The sequence below is a fragment of the Cydia amplana genome, chromosome 26 (assembly GCF_948474715.1).
Source record: "Cydia amplana chromosome 26, ilCydAmpl1.1, whole genome shotgun sequence".
NCBI classification, from domain to species: domain Eukaryota; kingdom Metazoa; phylum Arthropoda; class Insecta; order Lepidoptera; family Tortricidae; genus Cydia; species Cydia amplana.
Genome location: NC_086094.1, coordinates 4,253,583 through 4,266,418, shown reverse-complemented (window position 1 = coordinate 4,266,418; position 12,836 = coordinate 4,253,583). Strand labels below are relative to the sequence as shown.

The window sequence follows — 12,836 nt, the reverse complement described above, 5'->3', positions numbered from 1 at the left end:
TGTCAGCTTTCTTACGAACCACCAACAGTTGGCCTTTGGTCAGATAGAGTTAATACTGCATCAGGGCTGAACAAAGAGGGCAGGGATGCACCAAGCGAGCTCAAACTTTAAGTCTTACAACATAAAACACGTTATACCTTGACGTAGCTTGCAGGGAACCAGCCAACTTGTCTATTGCGGCCTTTAGCTTGCAGTTCGCCCTCCCACCAGCATGTGTCAGCTTTCTTACGGACAACCAGCAGTTGGCCTTTGGTCAGATAGAGTTAATACTGCATCAGGGCTCAACAAAGAAGGCAGGGATTCACCAAGCGATCTCAAACCTTAAGTCTTACAACATACAGCATGTTATACCTTGACGTAGCTTGCAGGGAACCAGCCGACTTGCCTATTTCGGCCTTTAGTCTGTAGTTCTCCCTTCCACCAGCCTGTGTCAGCTTTCTTACGGACAACCAACAGTTGGCCTTTGGTCAGATAGACAATACTGCATTAGGATTCGACGAAGGAGGCAAGGAAGCAGCAAGCGACCTCAAACCTTAAGTCTTACAAAATAAAGCATGTTATACCTTGACGTAGCTTGCAGGGAACCAGCCAACTTGTCTATTGCGGCCTTTAGCTTGCAGTTCTCCCTCCCACCAGCCTGTGTCAGCTTTCTTACGGACAACCAACAGTTGGCCTTTGGTCAGGGACAGTTGCTCGGCGCTGAAACCAACAAACATATTCGAATTGGCATACAATTGTCATTGTTTCTTATTTTCAACTTTCATATTTTATGCGCTGGTTAGAAAAAAAATTAACGACCCATATTTATTCTTATTCTTGATAGCTCAATTATTTAAAAGTAAAAAAAAAAAACAGTTAAAAAATCATCATCATCATTGGCCATCTTTGCAGATGATAGTTGCAGCGACTAAAGAAGGTATTTCAAAAATAGTTCATTGTAAAAGGGCGTATGTAAAAAATGACTAAAAAAATTTGAATCCAAATTTTTTACAATTTACAATTTTTTACAACTGCAATTACAATTTAGAAAAAATCCATCAAAATCTGACGGGTTTATGAGTTTTATAGCTTTGTTTGAGTTACTTGGTAGTGGAATTTATAGATTATTCATCAAATAGGGTAATTCTGAAAAGGCACCATAGACCAGGTCAAAAGTACCTCCTTTTTGGGCTTCCACATAGACCAATGCCTAACGTGGGAGAGCCATATTAATTCCCTGTGCGGCAAATTGGGTAGTGCCTGTTTCGCCCTTAGCAGGCTGATGACCGTCCTCCCGCTTCAGGCAGTCCGCAGCTGTTACTTCGCAAGTATACAATCCATCCTTCAATACGGGCTTGAGCTATGGGGACGTGCAGCCGATTGGCAGCGTGTCTTCCGGCTCCAAAAACGAGCTGTAAGGGCTATTGCTCGTGTCCCATGGTACGAGTCTGCAAGGCCACACTTCACCACCCTGGGGATTATCACGTTGCCGGGTCTATTGATACTGCAAACAGCTTTATACACGCGAGAGAATTTGGATAAATACCCCAAGCGGGGCGACAACAGCGACCGGATTACACGATACGGACAAAAACTAGCAGCGGTGCCCCGTAGCTTAGCAAAGAGAGCAAAAACTATACACGTCATGGGCCCCTCCGTGTATAATAACCTGCCAGCAATAATAACAGACGCACCTAGTTTGTTACTCTTTAAGAACAAACTTAAAACTTGGCTTGTTGAGCGGTCGTTCTATAATATAGAAGAATTTCTGACTGCGAAATATTAATGTACTTAAATGAATGAAAAGATAAAACTACGCAAGTAGCGAATCAACTTTAATATTTAGAATACTTTATATTTTTTGTTTTTATTATGTTATTTGTACTAGCTATGTAAGTTGACATGTAATCACCAATACCAATAAAGAATGAGTATGAGTAATTGGCCACTTTTAGTAACTGGCCGCCCTAAACTAAAAATGAATTCTATTCACCTATAAACAGAATTCATTTTAGCATAAGGTTTCAATAACTGGCCACCTTATACTAAAGTCTCGTCGAGCGGCCGACGCTGGTCGCGGTACGGACGCGTTGTCAGTAATAGCAGCTATTTCTTCTTTATAACCATCAGTTTAAGCGTGAAGAGGTAACAGACAGACAAACAGTATGGATAACAAACCTGGTAGCGGTGTAAGCAGCGATAGCTTGAGCCACCTCGGCCTTCCTGCGCCCAGTCGCCGAATCGCGACCAGAGTCTCGTCGAGCGGCCGACGCTGGTCGCGGTACGGACGCGTTGTCAGTAATAGCAGCTATTTCTTCTTATCTTTATACCATCAGTTTAAGCGTGAAGAGGTAACAGACAGACAAACAGTATGGATAACAAACCTGGTAGCGGTGTAAGCAGCGATAGCTTGAGCCACCTCGGCCTTCCTGCGCCCAGTCGCCGAATCGCGACCAGAGTCTCGTCGAGCGGCCGACGCTGGTCGCGGTACGGACGCGTTGTCGGTAATGGCGGCCACTTCTGAGGAGATTGGCGTGGAGGATTTTTGCTCCTGTAAGAAAAAAATGAATGTTACGATATTACTGCAATGTTCTGCCGCCAGAGTACAGCACTACCGCCTCTAGTAAACTCATAGAGTAAGTTATACATAGTGTGCCTTAAACTGTTTTTTGACAAGTTTTCACAGACAATCAAATATGACATTGATGCATCAAGGCGGTTTGTTAATAAGGGCCTACCGGGAAACGCGAAAATCGAAATTTCGTTATCTGCCTCTTTATCGCTCGGATATGCAAGAGTGATAGAGAGGTTAGATAACGAAATTTCGATTTTCTTGTTTCGCGGTAGACCCCCAGATTGTGACGGAGTGGTAGTGGCGCCTCCTAAGCAGAGTTTCGCGTAATATTCCCTACTGAACACTTGTTTTCAGTGACGCTTTTTTAAGTAAAAGAACCTTAATTTACCAAGCGAAAGCGAAGGTCTCCGTTCCAGCTTGAACAAATATTCTTTCTTATGTCTGGATATTCTCATTTCTCAACTGATTCCCATGAAAGTTTATGATCAAGTTCCATAATTATATAATTATGGCTTGGCTTGATTCATAAACGCGTTACTTGCCTGTACGAGTATTAGCTATGAATCGATCGTTTGTCTTTATCTGTCATATTGACTTATGTATTTGAAAGAAAGGGATAAAACATAATTTAACTAAATAAGGCCCGTAAAGTTTTATGAATGGTGTTAGATTATTGTTGATTCAGTTTTTCGAAAATATTCAAAATGACGGAGCCATGGGGTCTACATCGTGAGGTCTACAACTACAGAGTCACTAGTATGTGTGTCTCAGTCTATAACATAAGAGTAATATATGTAGAAAAAGAGTGGTAACTCCGTACATTAGTTTTCTTACCAAAACGCGCGTTATTTCGTAGTCGACAGTCAACATCTAGATCATCATCATCATTAGATAAAGATATTTTATTTGCAAGAATACTTAATTCTAAAATACATAGATGTTGTTTTGTTAAGTGGTGTACAGTATTCAGTCGCACAAAACGACATGCAAATTTTACATAAAACGCTATCTACTAATTATTGTAATAAATTAAAATTGAAACATTAAAATTCATAATAAGTAATTAATTGATCAATAATTAGCGATGTGACGAGTCCACTTTTTTTCAATTCGAATCATTCGAATTCGAATTCAAAATCGAGTTGACTCGACTCGACGATTCGCGTGGTTCGCGACAAGGTCACAGGCACAGGCGCGGAGCGAGTTGAGACGGCGAGTTACGCGGCAATTGTTGTAAAAAGAACCTTCAGGGCACGGAATTAAGGTTTATTTTTGAATGGCCATACTAGCAGTGAACTCGAGTTGGGATACTTGGGATCGCGAATCAAGCGGCAGTTGTTGTAAAAAGAACCTTCGGGTCACGGAATTAAGGTTTATTTTTGAATGGTCATAGTACCAACTCGAGTTGAGACGGCGAATCGAGCGGCAGTTGTTGTAAAAAGAGCCTACGGGCTACGGAATTAAGGTTTATTTTTGAATGGCCTTAGTAGCAGTGTGATAGCGTTGACTCGGCTCGGCGAGTTGGCGATTTATTCGTCGAGTTAGCTAGTGGTCGAGTTGATTCGAATTGCCAATAGTCTTGATTCGAATTAACTCATCTGTAGGCTGATTCGAATTATTCGAATCAGATAACTCGACTCGCCCATCGCTGCATGTCATGTCATACTTATATTACTCTATGCTATAACTAGTCATAGAAGCGGGTGTTGGAAGCGGCAGACCAGGGCGGACTTTCTCTGATCAGATCGGGGAAATCCTGAAGAAAGGCCAGGTCAAGAGCACCCTAAACCGGCGAGCGTGTATGAGGAATGTTATGAAAGTAACGGAAGCGAACGAGGTATGTCAGGATCGTAGCAAATGGAAATCCGTGGTCTCTGCCTACCCCTCCGGGAAATAGGCGTGATTATATGTATGTATGTAACAGGGATGTTGCGGATGCCGATTCTTTGACATCCGCGGATGCGGATGCGGATTTTTAAAGGCTCACATCCGCGGATGCGGATGTCAAGATAGGCACATAAAAAACGTCAAATATTACATTTTAGTAATTTTTATTTCAAAAACCCGGCCAAGTGCGAATCGGACTCGCGTTCCAAGGGTTCCGTACATTAAGTCCCACTCACGCTTGACTGCTCATTTCTAATAGTTTTTTTTGGCTAATGACTAAATTACCTAGCAGTCTAGCACTTACGCCAATGCTAAGACGTTCCTGTACCTACCGACTTGTTCGACATCCGCATCCGCATAAGCTCCGCATCGATTTTATGCGGATGCGGATGTTGAAAATAATGTGGAAGTTCCGCGGTTGCGGATGCGGATGTTCGCAACATCCCTGGTATGTAAACTCTATTTTTTTATTCGGTAGACTGAAATGACAGTTAATAGTATGAACATGAAATGTCATTTCATACTATTAACTGTCATTTCAGTCTACCGAATAAAAAAATAGACTTTAAGTAGTTGGATGGGTATCTAAAGCCCTACCTGAATGGGTTCGGCGGGCAGCACCGGTGTGACCGCCGCGGGCTGCGGCGCGGGTTCCGGTTCCGGTTCCGGTTCCACCGCTTCCGGTATGGGCGCGATCGGCTCCGAGCTCGTGGTCGCGTCTTTGGTCACGTAGTTGGAAGGGAAAATACCGGTTCTGAAATAATAAGATGCCGAAATTAATAAGCAATAGGGATGATGACACATGTTGAACTTTATAACAAAATCAGCAAGCAGCGAGCAATTAAAATGGATATTAAAATAAAATATTGAAAAATTAGAAAAATACAGGACCTGAAAGTTTCAAAATTTAAGTTTTTTTTTTAACTTCCAAAAACGATAAAAGTAAGGGTACCATTCGATTCCTTACATTTCATCCAAAAAAATATTGTATGGCAACTATATACATAAACGCAATATTTCACCGACAAAAACGCAATTTTCTTGTTTTGTCCATATGTTGTCCATACTACAAGATGGGCTCCCAGAGACCTTGACGTCACGTTCCTTTGCCGTTTTGTATAGGACGTTTCGCGAGTGAAGTGCGACTGTCGGCCTTTGACTACAATTTCTGACTTTTGTGTTACTTTAATGCAATGGGTCCCATATAGACATTTGATCCTAAAAACAAACCCGATCGATTGATACCATAAATGAAAATTAGTCATGTAGTCTATTGCAAACTATTTTAAAGGAATGAAGAGAGGAAAATATTGTTGTTGCAAAGTTGACAGCTGAAGTAAATGGCATTGTGAAGCGCCATACCACCAGTCCTTCAATCTTCTCTCATGCTCCGAACATTAGGTCACCGGGTTCAGCTGCGTTGTGTGACGCTGCTAGCTAACAATCAACTCTACTGCCACGACATAAGGTACATGTTGCCAATACGTCCCGTCTCCCAAGCCTGCTAAAAGAAAACCTTATAGCCGCGAAATATGGTAGGTACATGTTGCTGTTGCCAATACGTCCCGTCTCCCAAGCCTGCTAAGGGAAAACCTTATAGCCGCGACATATGTTACCTGTTGCCAATACGTCCCGTCCACCAGTCGCCGTCTCGCCGCATGACCTCGATCCTCTCTCCTGCCTCGAACACCAGAGTTGTGTGACGCTGCTAGGTATCATTCAACTCTACTGCCACGACATAAGGTACATGTTGCCAATACGTCCCGTCTCCCAAGCCTGCTAAAAGAAAACCTTGTAGCCGCGACATATGGTACCTGTTGCCAATACGTCCCGTCTCCCAAGCCTGCTAAAAGAAAACCTTATAGCCGCGACATATGGTACCTCTTGCCAATACGTCCCTTCTCCCAAGCCTGCTAAAAGAAAACCTTATAGCCGCGAAATATGGTAGGTACATGTTGCTGTTGCCAATACGTCCCGTCTCCCAAGCCTGCTAAGGGAAAACCTTATAGCCGCGACATATGTTACCTGTTGCCAATACGTCCCGTCCACCAGTCGCCGTCTCGCCGCATGACCTCGATCCTCTCTCCTGCCTCGAACACCAGAGTTGTGTGACGCTGCTAGGTATCATTCAACTCTACTGCCACGACATAAGGTACATGTTGCCAATACGTCCCGTCTCCCAAGCCTGCTAAAAGAAAACCTTGTAGCCGCGACATATGGTACCTGTTGCCAATACGTCCCGTCTCCCAAGCCTGCTAAAAGAAAACCTTATAGCCGCGACATATGGTACCTCTTGCCAATACGTCCCTTCTCCCAAGCCTGCTAAAAGAAAACCTTATAGCCGCGACATATGGTACCTGTTTCCAATACGTCCGGTCCACCAGTCGCCGTCTCGTCGCATGACCTCGATCCTCTCTCCTGCCTCGAACACCAGGTCACCAGGTTCAGCCGAGTTGTATGGGTACGCTGCTATGTAGAAATCTCCACCCTCTGGAAACATAGTACCAAGATACTACAGTGTTATTCAGAATTGAATACTTTCCTAGTAGTCAAATCAGCTTCTTTTTTAGAACTGTCAAATCGATTTCCTAATATGGAATTTATATGAAAACGTGTGTAGTGACGTCACAGTCAACTCGCCTACTTTTTATACTTCCATCCGATTTGTTAAATAGAAACTTTGTTTAAAAATAACTGCTATCTAGGTATGTTTTTCTAATAAATATCTGGTGCTTTATTTCGTGCACGGTGTGAAATAATTTAGTTTAAGTAGAGGAAAGTACCCAATTAGTTATAGCAAACAGAATTGGAAATATAGGCGGATTGTCAAAGAAAATTATGTAGTCACAGTAAATTCACTGCCATCTTTTGACAAAAGATTAAAACTGTTAAAACGCCATTTGACTTTGACCCTTATTCTTTCACTGATATGTGTTAATTTGTTAAATATTGTTAATGTAATGGGGCTACATACTTTACCATGACACTCATGACAGTAACTCTCTATTCACTCTATTCTCTTTGGTTATAGTAACTGGGGATGTTGCGAATATTTACGCAACCGCGGAACTTCCGCAAATCCGCATCCGTATAAAATCGATACGGAGCTTAATGCGGATGCGGATGTGGAACGGTAAAGGAACGTCGTAGTGGATGCTAGAAGCGGAGCATTCGGCGGGGTGTGCAGCGTGGCTGCGGGCTCACGCGTGATGCGAGCAGCGTGCACTAAGGCCGCTCCTATACGTGCGCATTTGTTTAACATGCACGCCGCACGCCCCGCCCCGCTGCACGCACCACAAGAGCGTCCACTCAGGCCTTACACTTAGCGACGGCGTAAACGGGCAACGGGGTGGGCAACTGTCAAAGGTTTGCATAGATGGCGCCATCATAGCTTGCCCCTTTTTCTATGAGATTTGACTTAAAGGACTGGCATCCAGGGCATTAAAAAACAAAAATTTGACACAATTCTAGGGATTGGCAGGGCGAGCTATGATGGCGCCATCTGCTAAATACTTCGACCGGCCAACCCCATTATGTAGGTAATTTCGTCATTAGCCAATAGGAATCTCGTTACGTTTTTGTAATTCGTCGATCGAGCACTTTGGCCTACGACGGACAGTGACGAGAATAATGGTCTAAGAGCTAGCCACGGCAATAGGTATGCAATTTATAGAGCAACGAAATCCCTCTAGTTAGTATGCCATACTATCATTATTAATTAATCCGGGCGCCTGGCAGCTGTCTAGCGGTGGGTGTGGAAGTGGATGGGCAACAAAGTGGTTGTAAAATCAATTGAAGGTGTGCAATTTATAGAGCTCTGTGTTTGGTGTGATATAATAGCTAATTATGTATTTAATTCAAATATAACAATGCCAGGCGTTTTATTTGGGGGAAAAGTAGTGCCAGGTGATGAAAATACACAATCACTTTGTGCGCCTGCAGGAAGTACTCACAATTGCTTTACGCATATATTGTGAGTCAGGTGCAATTTGCTCGTGATGTTCCTACAGGCGCACAAGTAATTGTGTATTTTTATCGATTTTTATCACCTGGCACTACTTTTCCCCCAAATAAAACGCCTGGCATTGTTATATTTGAATTAAATACATAATTAGCTATTATATCACACCAAACACAGAGCTCTATAAATTGCACACCTTCAATTGATTTTACAACCACTTTGTTGCCCATCCACTCCCACACCCACCGCTAGACAGCTGCCAGGCGTCCGGATTAATTAATAATGATAGTATGGCATACTAACTAGAGGGATTTCGTTGCTCTATAAATTGCATTCCTATTGCCGTGGCTAGCTCTCCGGCTATAAGTGCCAGTTGCACCATCCGCACTTGACAGACTGGTCAACGTCACCCGGCGCGCCGCGGCGGTTTACTATGAAACATTCCAATTCCATACAATAAAATGTATCGATGACAAACAGGCGGTCTAGCATGAGTTGCGTTCTCGCGCGCGAGTCTTGAAGTCGCGCTTGATGTACGCAACTCATGCTAGACCGCCTGATTTGTTTTTTGTTTGGTATACTTACCGACAACTGGCATGGCCCCACCAAGATCGTTCGCTATTTCAGCTTCAGGGACTTCAGCGATACCTGAAATATATACACTACATTATACGACCTACCAACTTTCTTTGGTGGTATATAACTAGTGGGATTTTTAGGGTTCCGTACCAAAAAGGTACAAAAGGAACCTTTACGGTGCGACTCTGTCCGTGTGTCACATCGCTAATTTATATCTCGAGAACTACTTAAGTTTTTGATTTGAAATTTGGAATAGTCATGAAAACGCTAATCCGAACACATCGAAAGTACCTGTTAATATTTTATTTAATTTTTGTTAACTATGAAAAAGTGCCAATATTAAAAAAAAAATGAAAAAAGTTTATTGTATAAATTTAGACATACAGTAAATCACGTCCCAAAAGGGGGCAAAATTTTGATTTCTAGATACTAGGTCAAGTGGGATATCATTTGAAAGAGCGTTAGCAAATTAGGATTTTTTTTTCTTTTTTTTGAGTAAAAAATATATAGATTTATGAAGGAAAATGTGAAAAACAACATCCCCCCCCCCCCGTATTTCTATCTTGATAACTTTTTTTTAATTATCAAAAAACATTTTTCAAAGTTTATATCTTAATTAAATTACATATATAGAGATGAAACACGCCAAACTGTCCCGCCCTCCATTACTATTTCAAAGTGTGTAGTATTATAATAGTAATGGAGGGGCGTAGTTCATCTACTTAATACTTGATTTATTCTTTTTTTTCAATTAGTTTGCAATTTAACCCCTTTTGCGAGTGTTTGTTTTTCTTAGTTATTACCACTGTTTACCTTCTAGCTGCGTCTTAGTTTCCAGAGGTTCAATGACCTCGGTGGCGTAAGCTGACACCGCGTTGATATCTTCCACGTAGGACTCCGGGAACCAGCCGGATTGACCTCGAATACAACAATACGGGTGTTGACACATGTTGAATTTTATAACTAAATCTAGTTAAATAGATAGTAATTGAGCAATTTATCACAATACATTGGAAACTTCAAAAATATAAGGGAATAAAGTTTCAAATAATATTTGTTTTTAACTTCGAAATAGGAAAAAAATAATGGTACCATTAGATTTCATACATTTTATTTAAATAAATATTGTATAGCAACCATATACATAAACGCAATATTTCACCGACAAAATCGCAATTTCCTTGTTTTCCATACATTGAAACGGCTTCTAACGTTATATGTTGACGTCACGATGTATGTATTGCCATTTTCTTAGAAGCGTCAGTAAAGTGCGGGTGTCAGACTTTGACCATCATTTGTGACTTTTGTATGGCTTTAAGATAATGGGTCCCATACAGACATTTGACCCTCAAAACAAACCTGATCGACTGATGCCATTCGTAAAAAATTGTCAAATACCCTATTGATTTATTTCCTACAATTTTAAAACTATACCATAAATAAACGTTACGTGGTCAGGCCATGAAAAACGTAAGTTTTACGCGATTAAGTCCCGAGTTAGTTTCAAAATTATGAGCGAAATCGTGTTAGTTTAATTCCTATAGATATATAAAAGATTTACACTAATAAATATATATGGAAATAACATGACCAAATATTTCTGCGCTTTCAATTAAATTAAGAGGGGGCTAACGCAAAAGTTTATTATACCTCTGGCGGTGCCCCATCGCCATCCGGGTTCCGCATCACCCCTCGGCGCCACGGCCTCGCTCACCTGAAATGTTTCAATAAAATAAGATATTGTCATTAACACATTCACTGCCCCCAACCACAGAATAAATAATAGTACTAAGTACAGAAGACTCACTCTCTAACAAAACGCGTCTGTTACGATCAGCACAGATATGGCCGCTAGGTGGCGACAGGGCCACGGGCGGCTTATGGCTTCCCCCAAAATTGGGGCGGAACGGATGTACTTTTAGCTACCTGTAGCAAAGCGACGAAATCGCGGAGTGAGACACGCCTGCCCCAACTTACATGTACGTTTACCGTAATACAAGTTTGTACCTAGGCCACGCCCCCTGGCAGTGAATGCGTTAAGATTAACACGGAGCGCTGGTGGCCTAGCGGTAAGAGCGTGCGACTTACAATCCGGAGGTCGCGGGTTCAAACCCCGGCTCGTACCAATAAGTTTTTCGGAACTTACGTACGAAATATCTTTTGATATTTAACAGTCGCTTTTCGGTGAAGGAAAACATCGTGAGGAAACCGGACTAATACCAATAAGGTCTAGTTTACCCTCTGGGTTGGAAGGTCAGATGGCAGTCGATTTCGTAAAAACTTAGTGCCTATGCCAATTCTTGGGATTAGTTGCCAAGCGGACCCCAGGCTCCAATGAGCCGTGGCAAAATGCCGGGACAACGCGAGGAAGATGATGATGTCATTAAGATTAACAATAACCAATTTTTAAACAATTTAGTCGTAAAACACCTAAATCCGGATTTTATGCGAACTTCGGATTTCATTCAGAAAAATTCCGAGAATCCGGATTTTCTTTAGTATGCCCGGATTTGCAATCACTAGTCAGACTCTAGTACTGATTACGTACCAGACCACCGCACTGAAGACTCAACTCGTCCACCGTACGCGCCGTGAACGCAACGCCGATGATGATGATGAAACATGATACCATCTCTGTCGCACTGCCGGCTCAGTCCTTGTACCGTGTCGTAGGGGAGGCATACGCCATCTCTATCACACTTACCAAATCACCGCACTGGAGACTCAGTTCGTCCACCGTACGCGCCGTAAACTCGTACACGCAGCGCCAACGAGGCGCCGATGATGATGATGATGTGATAGTAGATGCCACCGTCTCTGTCGCTGTTGACAAATAGATTAGCCTTTAAATATATATAAATTTTTGTTTTTTTTTTAAACAAACAGCGTTTTACAAATAAGTCTTACAAAAATGACTAAAAATAGGCCTAAAGTTTCATACGTTACTAAGTTGAGTATTACAATGAAAAGTAAATAGGCAAATAAAGTAAGAAAACAATGCTAAATATTTACTTGAAACAATTTTTCAATTACTAGAAAAAAAAAAAAAAAAAAGAAAACAAAATATGCCGAACTTTGTTCTTGAAAACGGACAAACTATGAACAAAAATGTATATATCATTAAGCGATTCATTATACATATTACAAGTACGCCTAAAGAAAGAATTTTTAGCATACTCCACTTTTTAGGGTTCCGTAGCCAAATGGCAAAAAACGGAACCCTTATAGATTCGTCATGTCTGTCTGTCTGTCCGTCTGTCCGTCTGTCCGTCTGTCCGTCTGTCTGTCCGTCCGTATGTCACAGCCACTTTTCTCCGAAACTATAAGAACTATACTGTTGAAACTTGGTAAGTAGATGTATTCTGTGAACCTCATTAAGATTTTCACACAAAAATAGAAAAAAAACAATAATTTATTGGGGTTCCCTGAAACTCAAAAAAATTTTTTTCATCAAACCCATACGTGTGGGGTATCTATGGATAGGTCTTCAAAAATGATATTGATGTTTCTAATATCATTTTTTTCTAAACTGAATAGTTTGCGCGAGAGACACTTCCAAAGTGGTAAAATGTGTGTCCCCCCCCCTGTAACTTCTAAAATAAGAGGATGATAAAACTAAAAAAAATATAAGATGTACATTACCATGTAAACTTCCACCGAAAATTGGTTTGAACGAGATCTAGTAAGTAGTTTTTTTTTAATACGTCATAAATCGCCTAAATACGGAACCCTTCATGGGCGAGTCCGAATCGCACTTGGCCGCTTTTTATAAAACACTTACTACACTTAGATCACTTTTCTACATTTTAATTTCTAAATTCTCCTAGTATTCCAACTTTTAGTCTAGTCAACTTT

The 12,836-nt window shown here is 41.5% G+C and overlaps 1 protein-coding gene across 1 annotated transcript in view; it reads right to left on the bottom strand.

Annotated features, from left to right (window-relative positions):
* LOC134660236 (intersectin-2) overlaps positions 1-12,836 on the bottom strand; it is a 33,303-nt gene that overhangs the window by 3,552 nt on the left and 16,915 nt on the right. Inside the window, exons 18-25 of the mRNA XM_063515981.1 lie at positions 11,686-11,804; positions 10,632-10,695; positions 9,795-9,899; positions 8,988-9,050; positions 6,799-6,931; positions 5,039-5,195; positions 2,364-2,530; positions 564-699 (exon numbers count right to left, since the gene is read on the bottom strand). Coding sequence (XP_063372051.1) covers positions 564-699; positions 2,364-2,530; positions 5,039-5,195; positions 6,799-6,931; positions 8,988-9,050; positions 9,795-9,899; positions 10,632-10,695; positions 11,686-11,804 — 944 coding nt within the window. The remainder of the gene's footprint in view (positions 1-563; positions 700-2,363; positions 2,531-5,038; positions 5,196-6,798; positions 6,932-8,987; positions 9,051-9,794; positions 9,900-10,631; positions 10,696-11,685; positions 11,805-12,836) is intronic.